The sequence below is a fragment of the Engystomops pustulosus genome, chromosome 4, assembly GCF_040894005.1.
Source record: "Engystomops pustulosus chromosome 4, aEngPut4.maternal, whole genome shotgun sequence".
NCBI classification, from domain to species: domain Eukaryota; kingdom Metazoa; phylum Chordata; class Amphibia; order Anura; family Leptodactylidae; genus Engystomops; species Engystomops pustulosus.
Window position 1 is genome coordinate 2,479,178 of NC_092414.1, and position 20,801 is coordinate 2,499,978.

Genomic DNA, 20,801 nt, shown 5'->3' on the forward strand with positions numbered 1-20,801 from the left:
ACAGTATACAGCTCAGTATAATATAAAATACATTCCTCCCTCAGCCGTGCCCCTTCCATCTCACAGTACACAGCACGGTGTAATATAAAATACTTTCCTTCCTCAGCCGTGCCCCTTCGATCTCACAGTATACAGCTCCGTGTAATATGGAAATACTTTCCTCAGTCAGCCGTGCTACTTCCATCTCACAGTATACAGCTCGGTGTAATATAAAATACTTTCCTCCCTCAGCTGTGCCCCTTCCATCTCACAGTATACAGCTCAGTATAATATAAAATACTTTCCTCCCTCAGCCGTGCCTCCTTCCATCTCACAGTATACAGCTCGGTGTAATATAAAATACTTTCCTTCCTCAGCCGTGCCCCTTCCATCTCACAGTGTACAGCTCAGTATAATATAAAATACTTTCCTCCCTCAGTCATGCCCCTTCCATCTCACAGTATACAGTTCAATGTAATATAGAAAGATTTTCCTTCCTCATTCGTGCCCCTTTCATCTCACAGTATATAACTAAGTGTAATATAGAAATACTTTCCTCCCTCAGCTGTGCCCCTTCCATCTCACAGTATACAGCTCAGTGTAATATAAAATACTTTCCTCCCTCAGCTGTGCCCTTTCCATCTCACAGTATACAACTCAGTATAATATAAAATACATTCCTCCCTCAGCCGTGCCCCTTTCATCTCACAGTATACAGCACGGTGTAATATAAAATACTTTCCTTCCTCAGCCGTGCCCCTTCCATCTCACAGTATACAGCTCCATGTAATATGGAAATACTTTCCTCAGTCAGCCGTGCTACTTTCATCTCACAGTATACAGTTTAGTGTAATATAGTAATACTTTCCTCCCTCAGCTGTGCCACTTCTATCTCACAGTATACAGCTCGGTGTAATATAAAATACTTTCCTCCCTCAGCCGTGCCCCTTCCATCTCACCGTATACAGCTCTGTGTGATATAAAATACTTTACTCCTTCAGCCGTCCCCCCTTCCATCTCACAGTATACAGCTCAGTGTAATATAAAATACATTCCTCCTTCAGCCGTGCTACTTCCATCTCACAGTATACAGTTCCGTGTAATATAGAAATACTTTCCTCCCTCAGTCGTGCCCCTTCCATCTCACAGTATACAGCTCAGTATAATATAAAATACTTTCCTCCCATAGCCGTGCCCCTTTCATCTCACAGTATACAGCTCAGTATAACATAAAATACTTTCCTCCCTCAGCCGTGCCCCTTCCATCTCACAGTATACAGCTCAGTATAATATAAAATACTTTCCTCCCTCAGCCGTGCCCCTTTCATCTCACAGTGTACAGCTCAGTATAACATAAAATACTTTCCTCCCTCAGCCGTGCCTCCTTCCATCTCACAGTATACAGCTCGGTGTAATATAAAATACTTTCCTTCCTCAGCCGTGCCCCTTCCATCTCACAGTATACAGCTGCGTGTAATATAAAATACTTTCCTCCCTCAGCTGTGCCTCCTTCCATCTCACAGTAAACAGCTCAGTGTAATATAGAAATATTTCCTTCCTCAGCCGTGCCCCTTCCATCTCACAGTATACAGCTCCGTGTAATATAAAATACTTTCCTCCTTCAGCCGTGCCCCTTCCATCTCACAATATACAGCTCCATGTAATATAGAAATACTTTCCTCCATCAGCTGTGCTACTTCCATCTCACAGTATACAACTCAATGTAATATAGAATTATTTTCCTTCCTCAGTCATGCCCTTTTCATCTCACAGTATATAACTAAGTGTAATATAGAAATACTTCCATCCATCAGCCGTGCCCCTTGCATCTCACAGTATACAGCTCAGTGTAATATAGAAATACTTTCATCCATCAGCTGTGCCCCTTCCATCTCACAGTATACAGCTCAGTGTAATATAAAATACTTTCCTCCTTCAGCCGTGCTACTTCCATCTCACAGTATACAGCTCAGAGTAATATAAAATACTTTCCTCTCTTAGCCGTGCCTCCTTCCATCTTACAGTATAATCTCAGTGTAATATAGAATACTTTCCTCCATCAGCCGTGCTACTTCCATCTCACAGGATACAGCTTAATGTAATATAGAAATATTTTCCTTCCTCAGTCGTGCCCCTATCATCTCACAGTATATAACTAAGTGTAATATAGAAATACTTTCATCCATCAGCCGTGCCCCTTCCATCTCACAGTATACAGCTGCGTGTAATATAAAATACTTTCCTCCTTCAGCCGTGCTACTTCCATCTCACAGTATACAGCGCGCTGTAATATAAAATACTTTCTTCCCTCAGCTGTGCCCCTTCCATCTCACAGTATACAGCTCAGTGTAATATAGAAATACTTTCCTCCCTCAGCCGTGCCCCTTCCATCTCATAGTGTACAGCTCCGTATAATATAAAATACTTTCCTCCCTCAGCCGTGCCCCTTCCATCTCACAGTATACAGCGTGGTGTAATATAAAATACTTTCCTCCCTCAGCTGTGCCCCTTCCATCTCACAGTATACAGCTCAGTGTAATATAGAAATACTTTCCTCCTTCAGCCATGCCCCTTCCATCTCACAGTATACAGCTCCGTGTAATATAGAAATACTTTCCTACATCAGCCGTGCCCCTTTCATCTCACAGTATACAGCTCCGTGTAATATGGAAATACTTTCCTCAGTCAGCCGTGCTACTTCCATCTCACAGTATACAGCTCGGTGTAATATAAAATACTTTCCTCAGTCAGTCGTGCCCCTTCCATCTCACAGTATACAGCTCAGTATAATATAAAATACTTTCCTCCCTCAGCTGTGCCCCTTCCATCTCACAGTATACAGCTCAGTATAATATAAAATACTTTCCTCCCTCAGCCGTGCCCCTTTCATCTCACAGTATACAGCTCAGAATAACATAAAATACTTTCCTCCCTCAGCCGTGCCTCCTTCCATCTCACAGTATACAGCTCGGTGTAATATAAAATACTTTCCTTCCTCAGCCGTGCCCCTTCCATCTCACAGTGTACAGCTCAATATAATATAAAATACTTTCCTCCCTCAGTCATGCCCCTTCCATCTCACAGTATACAGTTCAATGTAATATAGAAAGATTTTCCTTCCTCATTCGTGCCCCTTTCATCTCACAGTATATAACTAAGTGTAATATAGAAATACTTTCCTCCCTCAGCTGTGCCCCTTCCATCTCACAGTATACAGCTCAGTGTAATATAAAATACTTTCCTCCCTCAGCTGTGCCCTTTCCATCTCACAGTATACAACTCAGTATAATATAAAATACATTCCTCCCTCAGCCGTGCCCCTTTCATCTCACAGTACACAGCACGGTGTAATATAAAATACTTTCCTTCCTCAGCCATGCCCCTTCCATCTCACAGTATACAGCTCCGTGTAATATAAAATACTTTCCTCCCTCAGCTGTGCCCCTTCCATCTCACAGTATACAGCTCCATGCAATATGGAAATACTTTCCTCAGTTAGCCGTGCTACTTTCATCTCACAGTATACAGCTCCGTGTAATATAAAATACTTTCCTTCCTCAGCCGTGCCCCTTCCATCTCACAGTATACAGTTCCATGTAATATGGAAATACTTTCCTCAGTCAGCCGTGCTACTTTCATCTCACAGTATACAGTTTAGTGTAATATAGTAATACTTTCCTCCCTCAGCTGTGCCACTTCTATCTCACAGTATACAGCTCGGTGTAATATAAAATACTTTCTTCCCTCAGCCGTTTCCCTTCCATCTCACAGTATACAGCTCCGTGTGATATGAAATACTTTCCTCCTTTAGCCGTCCCCCCTTCCATCTCACAGTATACAGCTCAGTGTAATATAAAATACATTCCTCCTTCAGCCGTGCTACTTCCATCTCACAGTATACAGTTCCGTGTAATATAGAAATACTTTCCTCCCTCAGTCGTGCCCCTTCCATCTCACAGTATACAGCTCAGTATAATATAAAATACTTTCCTCCCATAGCCGTGCCCCTTTCATCTCACAGTATACAGCTCAGTATAACATAAAATACTTTCCTCCCTCAGCCGTGCCCCTTCCATCTCACAGTATACAGCTCAGTATAATATAAAATACTTTTCTCCCTCAGCCGTGCCCCTTTCATCTCACAGTATACAGCTCAGTATAACATAAAATACTTTCCTCCCTCAGCCGTGCCTCCTTCCATCTCACAGTATACAGCTCAGTGTAATATAAAATACTTTCCTCCTTCAGCCGTGCCCCTTCCATCTCACAGTATACAGCTCCATGTAATATAGAAATACTTTCCTCCATCAGCTGTGCTACTTCCATCTCACAGTATACAGCTCAATGTAATATAGAATTATTTTCCTTCCTCAGTCATGCCCCTTTCATCTCACAGTATATAACTAAGTGTAATATAGAAATACTTCCATCCATCAGCCGTGCCCCTTGCATCTCACAGTATACAGCTCAGTGTAATATAGAAATACTTTCATCCATCAGCTGTGCCCCTTCCATCTCACAGTATACAGCTCAGTGTAATATAAAATACTTTCCTCCTTCAGCCGTGCTACTTCCATCTCACAGTATACAGCTCAGAGTAATATAAAATACTTTCCTCTCTTAGCCGTGCCTCCTTCCATCTTACAGTATACATCTCAGTGTAATATAGAATACTTTCCTCCATCAGCCGTGCTACTTCCATCTCACAGGATACAGCTTAATGTAATATAGAAATATTTTCCTTCCTCAGTCGTGCCCCTATCATCTCACAGTATATAACTAAGTGTAATATAGAAATACTTTCATCCATCAGCCGTGCCCCTTCCATCTCACAGTATACAGCTGCGTGTAATATAAAATACTTTCCTCCTTCAGCCGTGCTACTTCCATCTCACAGTATACAGCGCGCTGTAATATAAAATACTTTCCTCCTTCAGCCGTGCTACTTCCATCTCACAGTATACAGCGCGCTGTAATATAAAATACTTTCTTCCCTCAGCTGTGCCCCTTCCATCTCACAGTATACAGCTCAGTGTAATATAGAAATACTTTCCTCCCTCAGCCGTGCCCCTTCCATCTCATAGTGTACAGCTCCGTATAATATAAAATACTTTCCTCCCTCAGCCGTGCCCCTTCCATCTCACAGTATACAGCGTGGTGTAATATAAAATACTTTCCTCCCTCAGCTGTGCCCCTTCCATCTCACAGTATACAGCTCAGTGTAATATAGAAATACTTTCCTCCTTCAGCCATGCCCCTTCCATCTCACAGTATACAGCTCAGTGTAATATGGAAATACTTTCCTCAGTCAGCAGTGCCTCCTTCCATCTCACAGTATAAAGCTCTGTGTAATATAGAAATACTTTCCTCCCTCAGACGTGCCCCCTTCCGTCTCACAGTATTAAGCTCTGTGTAATATAGAAATACTTTCCTCCCTCAGACGTGCCCCCTTCCATCTCACAGCATACAGCTCAGTGTAATATAAAATACTTTCCTCCCTCAGCTGTGCCCCTTCCATCTCATAGTATGCAGCTCAGTCCTGCTGCTTTCCTCCATCAGTCATACCCCTCCCATTTCACAGCTCAGTCCCGCTGCTTTCCTCCATCAGTCATTCCCTTGTCCATCTCACAGCTCAGTCCTGCTACTATCCTCGATCAGTCTTACCCCTTCTGGCTCACAGCTCAGTCCTGCTGCTTTCCTCCACCAGTCATTCCCTTGCCCATCTCACAGCTGTCCTACTGCTTTCCTCCATCAGTCTTACCCCTCCCATTTCACAGCTCAGTCCTGCTGCTTTCCTCCATCAGTCTCACCCCTCCCATTTCACAGCTCAGTCCTGCTGCTTTCCTCCATCAGTCATACCCCTCCCATTTCACAGCTCAGTCTTGCTGCTTTCCTCCATCAGTCTTACCCCTCCTGGCTCACAGCTCAGTCCTGCTTCTTCCCTCCATCAGTCATACCCCTCCCATTTCACAGCTCAGTCTTACCTCTCCTGGCTCACAGCTCAGTCCTGCTTGTTCCCTCCATCAGTAATTCCCTTGCCCATCTCACAGCTCAGTCCTGCTACTTCCCTCCATCAGTCTTACCCCTCCTGGCTCACAGCTCAGTCTTGCTGCTTTCCTCCATCAGTCTTACCTCTCCTGGCTCACAGCTCAGTCCTGCTTCTTCCCTCCATCAGTCATTCCCTTGCCCATCTCACAGCTCAGTCCTGCTACTTCCCTCCATCAGTCTTACCCCTCCTGGCTCACAGCTCGGTCCTGATACTTTCCTCCATCAGTCTTACCCCTCCTGGCTCACAGCTCAGTCCTGCTGCTTTCCTCCATCAGTCATACCCCTCCCATTTCACAGTTTAGTCCTGCTGCTTTTCTCCATCAGTCATTCCTTTGCCCATTTCACAGCTCAGTCCTGCTGCTTTCCTCCATCAGTCATTCCCTTGACCATCTCACAGCTCAGTCCTGCTGCTTTCCTCCATCAGTCTCACCCCTCCCATTTCACAGCTCAGTCCTGCTGCTTTCCTACATCAGTCATACCCCTCCCATTTCACAGCTCAGTCCTGCTGCTTTCCTCCATCAGTCATACCTCTCCTGGCTCACAGCTCAGTCCTGCTGCTTTCCTCCATCAGTCATACCTCTCCTGGCTCACAGCTCAGTCCTGCTGCTTTCCTCCATCAGTCATACCTCTCCTGGCTCACAGCTCAGTCCCGCTGCTTTCCTCCATCAGTCACACCCCTCCTGGCTCACAGCTCAGTCCTGCTGCTTTCCTCCATCAGTCTTACCCCTCCTGGCTCACAGCTCAGTCTTGCTACTTTCCTCCATCAGTCACACCCCTCCTGGCTCACAGCTCAGTCTTGCTACTTTCCTCCATCAGTCTTACCCCTCCTGGTTCACAGCTCAGTCTTGCTGCTTTCCTCCATCAGTCTTACCCCTCCTGGCTCACAGCTCAGTCCTGCTGCTTCCCTCCATCAGTCTTACCCCTCCTGGCACACAGCTCAGTCCTGCTGCTTCCCTCCATCAGTCTTACCCCTCCTTGCTCACAGCTCAGTCTTGCTGCTTTCCTCCATCAGTCTTACCCCTCCTGGCTCACAGCTCAGTCCTGCTGCTTTCCTCCATCAGTCTTACCCCTCCTGGCTCACAGCTCAGTCCTGCTGCTTTCCTCCATCAGTCTTACCCCTCCTGGCTCACAGCTCAGTCCTGCTTCTTCCCTCCATCAGTCATTCCCTTGCCCATCTCACAGCTCAGTCCTGCTGCTTTCCTCCATCAGTCTTACCCCTCCTGGCTCAGCATTTTCTGATATCAAGTCTTTATTTTCCTCCCTTAGCCAAACCCCTTTTATCTCACAGCAGACAAACGCAGACTAATATCAATGTTTCTGCTCCTGTCCTTCCTCAGCTGTGCCCCATCCTATAGAAGGACTGTGCCCCATATAGAAATGACTGCTTCTTTCCTCCCACAGCAATTCTCACGCCTACTGCACAGCAGATCAGTGTATTATGTTACATGTCCTGCTACTTTTTCCATCAACCCTGGCCACTCCATCCCACAGAATATGTGGTTTTTCCCTCAGCCATGCCGCCTCCTATGTCACAGCAGGCGGCTCAGTCTGATGTCAAAAGACTTGTTACTTTCTTTCCTTGACCATCTCCAATCATCAGTTTGCAGTAAGACTGAGCTGTCTGCTGTGAGATAGGAGGAGGCATGGTTGAGATTGGCAAGTAGCAGTACTTTCAATACCAGACTGACCTGCATGCTGTGAGATAGGAGTGGGCATGGCTGGAAGAGAAAAGTAGTAGGATTTTTTATATAAAAATGAGTTGTCTGCAGTGAGCAAAGAGGGGCCATGGCTGAGGGAGGAAAGTGGTCATGCTTCCTCATATTGTGAGAGCTATCATATTTCTCTCCAGATGCCATTTTGTCCAACCAGAGGCCATCTGGTCTTAGCCGGGGGCCATGTTGTCCACTGTCAGCCATGTCATGATTTAAACTTCATTTTGAGTAAACTGTTTAGAAAATACTTTGTCCTCGCTACCTTGTCTTTTTCTGCAGCTTTTCTGCATGTTGTGACATATACAGAGCTAACACAAAGACAGAGGGAAAGAGAAGTTTAATACTAAATGTCTAATATTATTCCAGTAAAAACTATACATGAAATTCATTTGGGAAAATGGCTTAAAGGGGAGTTTCTGGTATATTCAAGCTAACCTATAGCATTTCAGTATTTTATCACCTTTCATGGCCTCTGCAAGGTTTCTTCTGTTCCAATATAGATAAATTCCTGCTTGAAATAAAAAGTGATTTGAGTACAGCTCATGACCAGGTGTCTGTGTCTATTCTGTGTCCGTTATCTCAGCACCTGGAACAAAGATCCAGAAATTTGGCAATCACCTTACAATTGTAGAAGGGCTATATGAGCCCTAGATAAAGATCTTTAACAATATTTCACAGCAGAAAGTTCAGTTTGGTGAAGTCGTGTTGCTCTTTCCTCTCTCAGCTTCTTATCTCACAGCAGACAACTTAGAATAAGATTGATAATCCTGCTACTTTACTGCTACTTTCCTCCATCAGTCATGTCCCCTCAATCTCACAGGAGATGGTTCAGTCCATCAAAAATCCTGCTGCTTTCCTCACTTAGTCATGCCTCCTCCCATAGCTGCTAGCCAATTCTGCCATTAAAAGGCCTTTTCTCATAGTAGATAACATACCAGGCTCGTGCACGTGAAATCCAGGAGATGATAGATCTTCATGGTTCCCGTTTGTCGCTATATTACCCCTTATCTTTTCACATCCATTAGTCTTATAGGCAAAATTTCTTGTTCAACCTTTATAAGAGGCCACTTACCAAATTATTAAAGAAACTTTAGCCTAGCCCACTCTAAGCTTAAAGGAAACCTACCATGTGATGTGATGCATTATGAAGCAAACATACCTTGAGACGGCTGTAGCTGCACTGATGCAGGGTCATATCTTGGTTAATCTCTGAGCGGAGTGGTTTTGCTGATAAAACAGATGTAACATTATGATAATGAAGCTCTGTGGCTGCTCTGCCGCTTGCTCTGCCGCTTCTCATAGCAGGAGAGTTTCTCTCTGATTGCATCATCATCTCCTGCAGTTTTCTTCCTGCCATACAGAATAATCAATTGCTGCACCATCCCCCAGCTGCTGTGTATGAGTGATCTAACAAGCCACAAAGCAAATAGCGAAGGGGCTGAGGGGGTGGTTTCAGGCCTTCTGGTAGGCTGGTGGGGCTTGCCCCTTTACTCCTCCAGCGTGAGGTCACAGGAGGTGGTGTTTGGGGGCGGGTAAGGACCCGCCCGGTGGTTTTATAAACTCCGAGAGCACGTGGGGGGGGGGGCTCTTTCCTTCTGCCCCCTGGACCGAAGAGGCGAGAAGTCTCCCTCCCACCCTGCCCTCTGAATTATTTCTTTTCAGCTTTTCTTTCCTTGGTTCTGGCTGTTTCCTTCTGTTTTCCTACAGTTGTCACAGCGAAGGCGGAAGTTACACAGGCCCTAAGGCGCTGGAAGATGCCCACATGCCGGCTGCAAGGCCGCAGCCGCCATTTCGGGCGAAGTTGGTTCTCAAGATTTTGAAGATGCCAAGCGGGCCTAGCAAGTTGGGAAATGTTTTAATTTCTGACGTTATTTAATAATTTGTCTTGGTTGTTAATAAACGCTGTGGCCTTCCCACATTACCCAAACATTTAGTTTCCCGCTCTGTTGATGGGTGGTTAGTCTAGGTACACGGTCAAGTACCAGACGGTTGGGGGGTTAGTCTAGGTACACGGTCAAGTACCAGACGGTTGGGGGGTTAGTCTAGGTACACGGTCAAGTACCAGATGGTTGGGTGGTTAGTCTAGGTACACGGTCAAGTACAAGACGGTTGGGTGGTTAGTCTAGGTACACGGTCAAGTACCAGACGGTTGGGTGGTTAGTCTAGGTACACGGTCAAGTACCAGACGGTTGGGTGGTTAGTCTAGGTACACGGTCAGGTACCAGATGGTTGGGGGGTTAGTCTAGGTACACGGTCAAGTACCAGACGGTTGGGTGGTTAGTCTAGGTACACGGTCAAGTACCAGACGGTTGGGTGGTTAGTCTAGGTACACGGTCAAGTACCAGACGGTTGGGTGGTTAGTCTAGGTACACGGTCAAGTACCAGACGGTTGGGTGGTTAGTCTAGGTACACGGTCAAGTACCAGACGGTTGGGTGGTTAGTCTAGGTACACGGTCAAGTACCAGACGGTTGGGTGGTTAGTCTAGGTACACGGTCAAGTACCAGACGGCTGGGTGGTTAGTCTAGGTACACGGTCAAGTACCAGACGGTTGGGTGGTTAGTCTAGGTACACGGTCAAGTACCAGACGGTTGGGTGGTTAGTCTAGGTACACGGTCAAGTGCCAAACGGTTGATGGTCGGTCAAGGTACAGGGTCAAGTACCAGATTTAAGGTTTGGGTTTGTTAATCCCTGCAGTCCAGCTCAGGTTGATTAGTGCTTGACTAGTCATGCTTTACTTAGCAGCCATTTGTAGTTCCAAGCTCCGTAAGCCGGTCTGTCCCAGCTTTCCCAAGGTCCTGAATGGTATAATAGTTTTTTTCAGCAAAACCACTCAGCTCAGAGATTAACCAAGATCTGATCCTGCATCAGTGCAGCTACAGCAGTCTCAAGGTGTGTTTGCTTCATAATGCATGAAATCACATGGTAGGTTTCCTTTAACCTTAACTTAATAAGCTTAAAGGCAACCTCAACCCCCATTTTTCACCATGCGCTTGTTCCAGAATCTCGTAACATGACAATTGCATAGTATAGTGAGTAGTTTAGTTTCACTATATTTAGTGTGTTTTACCTGGCTCCCTGCCAAGCTCTTACGCTGAGTACCGGGAGCAGGAGTTCAAAATTGAATGGACGTCTCCTGCTGCATTTTTTTTCCAGCCCCCATGTCCAGTCCCTCCCTCTGACATCACAGATGGGTGGTAGATAGAAAGAAGACGTCCCTCCCCTGGTTTCTAGCCGCTGCCCACGCTTGACGCCAGAGGGTTAGGGTGGGCTGCAGAAAATATGCAGCAGCAGAAGTCCATCCAATGTTGAATTCCTGCCCCCGGGACTCAGTGTGTGGAGCCTGGTAGGGAGCCAGGTAAATGCACTTTACCTTCTCCTCTCTTCTCGGGAGCATTTCCTCCTGCCTGGCGCCATTACAGAATGTGCCAACCTAAACTGCTCACAAACATGACAAAAGCCACTATACAATGACCATGAGTCTCATGATAAAGGTTCACTCCGGCACCGATAAGGCTTTAAAACTTCAATTTTTTATTTCCTTCAAGTTCCGAGGATTGTACAATAAATATCCACATGGCATCACCAGATATTACATGCAGTGGGGTATAGGCCTGCGCATTTCAAGTGCTATACGCACCCTTAGTCATGGCACTTGCCTTATCGGTGCCGGAGTGAACCTTTTTCATGAGCATTCGTGTCAAACGTCAGGGTCTGGACGTACTCGTGAGCACGATTAAAGGTGGCGGTGAGGTGGACAGGTTTCCTTTAGGCCTAACCTCTGATTGGTCAATTTCCGCCTCCCTCAACTAGTTGGATCCTCCCACCCCAAACCACTATCCACCCTCTTGTTCATTACTGCCTCCCTCTTCCTCTCGTTGGTTCCTAGCATCGCGTTCCCTTGTAGTTGGGTCGAGCTACTAAAGCAGACAACTGATGATCTGCCTGCGATACATGAAGTACGAGGGACAACCTCCCTTCAGTCCTGGGATCCATGCGTCTTGCCCTTCTGAGGCTCTGGATGGGTCACGAGTTTTACGCTACACATATCATTTTCTTCATTGTTTTATTTTATGTGCAATTTGCTTCATACATTGCTCCTGCTCCGTTATACAGAGGCATCGGCCCTGTGACCCATCCCGTGTCATACACTCACATAGCACAAAGGAATACACACAACGGTGAAGTCTCTGAGATGCTGGGGCTCCTTACTGCTCTCTCCAGCCTGGGACACAACATGGACATTGTGCTTCACAAGGGACACACAGCTGTGGACACGAGGTGGAGAAGCATTGGTATTGAGCTACGATGCAGCCCGGTGTCCTCGCAACGCGTGGAAAATGAGGTATAATCAATAGACAGCGAGACTTCCCACATTGCACCTGCTCCGCCACCTTCCAACTCCTTCCTCTTGTTGTTTAGTGTCTTTATTTCATTTGGTCCGTACTGAAAAAGTTCATGAAGGAAAAGTCCAGAAGACGCAGCAGATTTAAGGCCAGGTCTTTGTAGGATCTGAGCACAGGACGGCAGCCTTATTGTCTGAGCTGGAGAAGGCGACTGGATTGTTCTCATCTGCATGAAAACCACAAGACACGACCTTTACTGTTACACATGGTGAACACCAGACATGGATCATCACATACCAACAAGGTCAGCCATGAGAAACCCCCTCTGCATCCCATGAAGACCCTTCCCCCAAGGAGGAACCTTCATCAGAGAAAGAAACCTCCACTATAAAGACACTTCCTTCAAAAAGATCCTGTCCATTAATTTACTCTACTCTCATCTCATCTCTATCCCAGCAGATTACACACAACGAGCCTGGAGAGTTTCTCCATTTATGGCTGATGAGGGACTATACGTGTCCCGTGGTGGTCACCCATGTTGTGTAAGAAGCCAGGCACCCGTGTGCCCATCACATGGACAGTAGTAATGTGTGCTCTAGGAAGAACACGCCTCAATAAGGGGGAGGAGCCCCACAAATCATGAAAAGCCCCGCCCCTTTTCACTGTGGACACTCCCATGAGGATTTACTCATTGTTACTGGGGCAAGTCTCATTTATAGTTCCACAACATAGAAGAGACGGCACTCACCGATAAAGGCGACTGCCAAACATGCAGGGGAGATGCGCGCCGCGGCAAGGCCACCGGCCGTTCCACGCGAAAACGCTTTCTCAAGCCTCAGAAGAGAGTGGCGTCTCTTCTATGTTGTTGGATTGCTACGTGCAGCCCATCAGTCGCCTAGATATACCTGTCCCCACAACTGCCGCTGTGTCCTGGTGGTCCCTTATTGAGAGATTGCGGAGGGAAGTGGCGGGAGCTTGTGACCTACTAATTTATAGGCCCCATATGTGAATAGTAGCTGGAGAGATGAGAGGAGCTTAGGGGGTCCTGCTCCACATCATTGGTGGATCCCTACATGCATAATCCCTACACCCATGAGTTGTCTCACCAGTTAGATGTGGATCTAAGATTTGTGGACGTTTTCATAGATGACATCGCTGATCTGGAACTGCTGCTTCTTCTTCTTCCACATCAAATGAACACAATGATGGAGAAAGATGAACTGTTCCTGAAAGAGAAAGATACGAGGGTCTGATATAACGGCCGACCACAATCCATAGCTGAGAGAGAACCGGGCCGGGTCATACATACAGCCATATACACACATACGGTACATTCCACAGTACAGTATACAGTGCCTCATATTATACAGTACAGTATACAGTGCCCCATATACCGTACAGTATACAGTGCCCCATATCATACCGTACAGTGTACACTGCCTCATATCATACCGTACAGTATACAGTGCCCCATATCATACCGTACAGTATACAGTGCCATATATTATACCGTACAGTATACACTGCCCCATATCATACCGTACAGTGTACAGTGCCCCATATACCGTACAGTATACAGTGCCACATATTATACCGTACAGTATACACTGCCACATATTATACAGTACAGTATACACTGCCACATATTATACAGTACAGTATACAGTGCCACATATTATACCGTACAGTATACACTGCCCCATATCATACCGTACAGTATACACTGCCCCATATCATACCGTACAGTATACACTGCCCCATATCATACCGTACAGTATACAGTGCCCCATATCATACCGTACAGTGTACAGTGCCCCATATACCGTACAGTATACAGTGCCCCATATCATACCGTACAGTATACAGTGCCACATATCATACCGTACAGTGTACACTGCCACATATCATACCGTACAGTATACAGTGCCCCATATCATACCGTACAGTATACAGTGCCACATATCATACCGTACAGTATACAGTGCCACATATCATACCGTACAGTGTACACTGCCACATATCATACCGTACAGTATACAGTGCCCCATATCATACCGTACAGTATACAGTGCCACATATCATACCGTACAGTATACAGTGCCACATATCATACCGTACAGTGTACAGTGCCACATATCATACCGTACAGTATACAGTGCCCCATATCATACCGTACAGTATACAGTGCCATATATTATACCGTACAGTATACACTGCCCCATATCATACCGTACAGTGTACAGTGCCCCATATACCGTACAGTATACAGTGCCACATATTATACCGTACAGTATACACTGCCACATATTATACAGTACAGTATACACTGCCACATATTATACAGTACAGTATACAGTGCCACATATACCGTACAGTATACACTGCCCCATATCATACCGTACAGTATACACTGCCCCATATCATACCGTACAGTATACAGTGCCCCATATCATACCGTACAGTGTACAGTGCCCCATATACCGTACAGTATACAGTGCCACATATCATACCGTACAGTATACAGTGCCACATATCATACCGTACAGTGTACACTGCCACATATCATACCGTACAGTATACAGTGCCCCATATCATACCGTACAGTATACAGTGCCACATATCATACCGTACAGTATACAGTGCCACATATCATACCGTACAGTGTACACTGCCACATATCATACCATACAGTATACAGTGCCCCATATCATACCGTACAGTGTACAGTGCCACATATCATACCGTACAGTGTACAGTGCCACATATCATACCATACAGTATACACTGCCCCATATCATACCATACAGTATACACTGCCCCATATCATACCGTACAGTATACAGTGCCACATATTATACCGTACAGTGTACAGTGCCACATATCATACCGTACAGTGTACAGTGCCACATATCATACCGTACAGTATACAGTGCCATATATTATACAGTACAGTATACACTGCCACATATCATACCGTACAGTATACAGTGCCACATATCATACCGTACAGTGTACAGTGCCACATATCATACCGTACAGTATACAGTGCCCCATATACCGTACAGTATACAGTGCCCCATATCATACCGTACAATATACAGTGCCACATATCATACCGTACAGTATACAGTGCCACATATCATACCCTACAGTGTACAGTGCCACATATCATACCGTACAGTGTACACTGCCACATATCATACCGTACAGTATACAGTGCCCCATATCATACCGTACAGTATACAGTGCCACATATCATACCGTACAGTATACAGTGCCACATATCATACAGTACAGTATACAGTGCCATATATTATACCGTACAGTATACACTGCCACATATCATACCGTACAGTATACACTGCCACATATCATACCGTACAGTATACACTGCCCCATATCATACCGTACAGTATACACTGCCACATATCATACCGTACAGTATACACTGCCCCATATCATACCGTACAGTATACAGTGCCCCATATCATACCGTACAGTGTACAGTGCCACATATCATACCGTACAGTGTACAGTGCCACATATCATACCGTACAGTATACACTGCCCCATATCATACCGTACAGTATACAGTGCCACATATTATACCGTACAGTGTACAGTGCCACATATCATACCGTACAGTGTACAGTGCCACATATCATACCGTACAGTATACAGTGCCATATATTATACAGTACAGTATACACTGCCACATATCATACCGTACAGTATACAGTGCCACATATCATACCGTACAGTATACAGTGCCCCATATCATACCGTACAATATACAGTGCCACATATCATACCGTACAGTATACAGTGCCACATATCATACCCTACAGTGTACAGTGCCACATATCATACCGTACAGTGTACACTGCCACATATCATACCGTACAGTATACAGTGCCCCATATCATACCGTACAGTATACAGTGCCCCATATCATACCGTACAGTATACAGTGCCACATATCATACCGTACAGTATACAGTGCCACATATCATACAGTACAGTATACAGTGCCATATATTATACCGTACAGTATACACTGCCACATATCATACCGTACAGTATACACTGCCACATATCATACCGTACAGTATACACTGCCCCATATCATACCGTACAGTATACACTGCCACATATCATACCGTACAGTATACACTGCCCCATATCATACCGTACAGTATACAGTGCCCCATATCATACCGTACAGTGTACAGTGCCACATATCATACCGTACAGTGTACACTGCCACATATCATACCGTACAGTATACAGTGCCCCATATCATACCGTACAGTATACAGTGCCCCATATCATACCGTACAGTATACAGTGCCACATATCATACCGTACAGTATACAGTGCCACATATCATACAGTACAGTATACAGTGCCATATATTATACCGTACAGTATACACTGCCACATATCATACCGTACAGTATACACTGCCACATATCATACCGTACAGTATACACTGCCCCATATCATACCGTACAGTATACACTGCCACATATCATACCGTACAGTATACACTGCCCCATATCATACCGTACAGTATACAGTGCCCCATATCATACCGTACAGTGTACAGTGCCACATATCATACCGTACAATATACAGTGCCCCATATCATACCGTACAGTATACAGTGCCACATATTATACCGTACAGTGTACAGTGCCACATATCATACCGTACAGTATACACTGCCCCATATCATACCGTACAGTGTACAGTGCCATATATCATACCGTACAGTATACAGTGCCACATATCATACCGTACAGTATACAGTGCCATATATTATACCGTACAGTATACACTGCCCCATATCATACCGTACAGTATACAGTGCCACATATCATACCGTACAGTATACAGTGCCCCATATCATACCGTACAGTATACAGTGCCACATATCATACCGTACAGTATACAGTGCCCCATATACCGTACAGTATACAGTGCCCCATATCATACCGTACAGTATACAGTGCCACATATCATACCGTACAGTGTACAGTGCCACATATCATACCGTACAGTGTACACTGCCACATATCATACCATACAGTATACAGTGCCCCATATCATAGCATACAGTATACACTGCCCCATATCATACCGTACAGTATACAGTGCCACATATCATACCATACAGTATACACTGCCCCATATCATACCGTACAGTATACAGTGCCCCATATCATACCGTACAGTATACAGTGCCACATATTATACCGTACAGTGTACAGTGCCACATATCATACCGTACAGTATACAGTGCCATATATTATACCGTACAGTATACAGTGCCCCATATCATACCGTACAGTTTACACTGCCCCATATCATACCGTACAGCATACAGTGCCCCATATCATACCGTACAGCATACACTGCCCCATATCATACCGTACAGTATACAGTGCCCCATATCATACCGTACAGTATACAGTGCCATATATTATACAGTACAGTATACACTGCCACATATCATACCGTACAGTATACAGTGCCACATATCATACCGTACAGTGTACAGTGCCACATATCATACCGTACAGTATACAGTGCCATATATTATACCGTACAGTATACAGTGCCCCATATCATACCATACAGTTTACACTGCCCCATATCATACCGTACAGTATACAGTGCCCCATATCATACCGTACAGCATACACTGCCCCATATCATACCGTACAGTATACAGTGCCCCATATCATACCGTACAGTATACAGTGCCATATATTATACAGTACAGTATACACTGCCACATATCATACCGTACAGTATACAGTGCCACATATCATACCGTACAGTATACAGTGCCCCATATCATACCGTACAGTATACAGTGCCACATATCATACCGTACAGTATACAGTGCCACATATCATACCGTACAGTGTACACTGCCACATATCATACCGTACAGTATACAGTGCCCCATATCATACCGTACAGTATACAGTGCCATATATTATACCGTACAGTATACACTGCCCCATATCATACCGTACAGTATACAGTGCCCCATATCATACCGTACAGTGTACACTGCCCCATATCATACCGTACAGTATACAGTGCCACATATCATACCGTACAGTGTACAGTGCCACATATCATACCGTACAATATACAGTGCCCCATATCATACCGTACAGTATACAGTGCCCCATATCATACCGTACAGTATACAGTGCCATATATTATACCGTACAGTATACACTGCCCCATATCATACCGTACAGTGTACAGTGCCCCATATACCGTACAGTATACAGTGCCCCATATCATACCGTACAGTATACAGTGCCACATATCATACCGTACAGTATACAGTGCCACATATCATACAGTACAGTATACAGTGCCATATATCATACCGTACAGTATACACTGCCCCATATCATACCGTACAGTATACAGTGCCCCATATCATACCGTACAGTGTACAGTGCCACATATCATACAGTACAGTATACACTGCCACATATCATACCGTACAGTATACAGTGCCCCATATCATACCGTACAGTGTAGAGTGCCACATATCATACCGTACAGTATACAGTGCCACATATCATACCGTACAGTGTACAGTGCCACATATCATACCGTACAGTATACAGTGCCCCATATCATACCGTACAGTATACAGTGCCCCATATTATACAGTACAGTATACACTGCCCCATATCATACCGTACAGTATACAGTGCCACATATCATACCGTACAGTATACAGTGCCACATATTATACCGTACAGTATACAGTGCCCCATATCATACCGTACAGTATACACTGCCACATATCATACCGTACAGTATACAGTGCCACATATCATACCGTACAGTATACAGTGCCACATATTATACCTAACAGTATACACTGCCACATATTATACCATACAGTATACAGTGCCACATATCATACCGTACAGTATACACTGCCCCATATCATACCGTACAGTATACAGTGCCTCATATTATACAGTACAGTATACACTGCCACATATCATACCGTACAGTATACAGTGCCCCATATCATACCGTACAGTATACAGTGCCTCATATTATACAGTACAGTGTACAGTGCCACATATCATACCGTACAGTATACAGTGCCACATATCATACCGTACAGTGTACAGTGCCCCATATCATACCGTACAGTGTACAGTGCCACATATCATACCGTACAGTATACAGTGCCACATATTATACCGTACAGTATACACTGCCCCATATCATACCGTACAGTATACAGTGCCACATATCATACCGTACAGTGTACAGTGCCCCATATCATACCGTACAGTATACAGTGCCACATATTATACCGTACAGTATACACTGCCCCATATCATACCGTACAGTATACAGTGCCACATATCATACCGTACAGTGTACACTGCCCCATATCATACCGTACAGTATACAGTGCCCCATATTATACCGTACAGTATACACTGCCACATATCATACCATACAGTGTACAGTGCCACATATCATACCGTACAGTATACAGTGCCACATATCATACCGTACAGTATACAGTGCCATATATTATACCGTACAGTATACACTGCCCCATATCATACCGTACAGTATACAGTGCCACATATCATACCGTACAGTATACAGTGCCCCATATCATACCGTACAGTATACAGTGCCACATATCATACCGTACAGTATACAGTGCCCCATATACCGTACAGTATACAGTGCCCCATATCATACCGTACAGTATACAGTGCCACATATCATACCGTACAGTGTACAGTGCCACATATCATACCGTACAGTGTACACTGCCACATATCATACCATACAGTATACAGTGCCCCATATCATAGCATACAGTATACACTGCCCCATATCATACCGTACAGTATACAGTGCCACATATCATACCATACAGTATACACTGCCCCATATCATACCGTACAGTATACAGTGCCCCATATCATACCGTACAGTATACAGTGCCACATATTATACCGTACAGTGTACAGTGCCACATATCATACCGTACAGTATACAGTGCCATATATTATACCGTACAGTATACAGTGCCCCATATCATACCGTACAGTTTACACTGCCCCATATCATACCGTACAGCATACAGTGCCCCATATCATACCGTACAGCATACACTGCCCCATATCATACCGTACAGTATACAGTGCCCCATATCATACCGTACAGTATACAGTGCCATATATTATACAGTACAGTATACACTGCCACATATCATACCGTACAGTATACAGTGCCACATATCATACCGTACAGTGTACAGTGCCACATATCATACCGTACAGTATACAGTGCCATATATTATACCGTACAGTATACAGTGCCCCATATCATACCATACAGTTTACACTGCCCCATATCATACCGTACAGTATACAGTGCCCCATATCATACCGTACAGCATACACTGCCCCATATCATACCGTACAGTATACAGTGCCCCATATCATACCGTACAGTATACAGTGCCATATATTATACAGTACAGTATACACTGCCACATATCATACCGTACAGTATACAGTGCCACATATCATACCGTACAGTATACAGTGCCCCATATCATACCGTACAGTATACAGTGCCACATATCATACCGTACAGTATACAGTGCCACATATCATACCGTACAGTGTACAC

At 44.8% G+C, this 20,801-nt stretch overlaps 1 protein-coding gene across 1 annotated transcript in view; it reads right to left on the reverse strand.

Annotated features, from left to right (window-relative positions):
• Window positions 1-10,653: 10,653 nt before the first annotated feature.
• The window catches only part of LOC140125904 (receptor-type tyrosine-protein phosphatase O-like), a 297,842-nt gene continuing 287,694 nt past the window's right edge, over window positions 10,654-20,801 (reverse strand). Inside the window, exons 26-27 of the mRNA XM_072144801.1 lie at window positions 13,190-13,309; window positions 10,654-12,309 (exon numbers count right to left, since the gene is read on the reverse strand). Coding sequence (XP_072000902.1) covers window positions 13,205-13,309 — 105 coding nt within the window. The 3' untranslated portion in view covers window positions 10,654-12,309; window positions 13,190-13,204. The remainder of the gene's footprint in view (window positions 12,310-13,189; window positions 13,310-20,801) is intronic.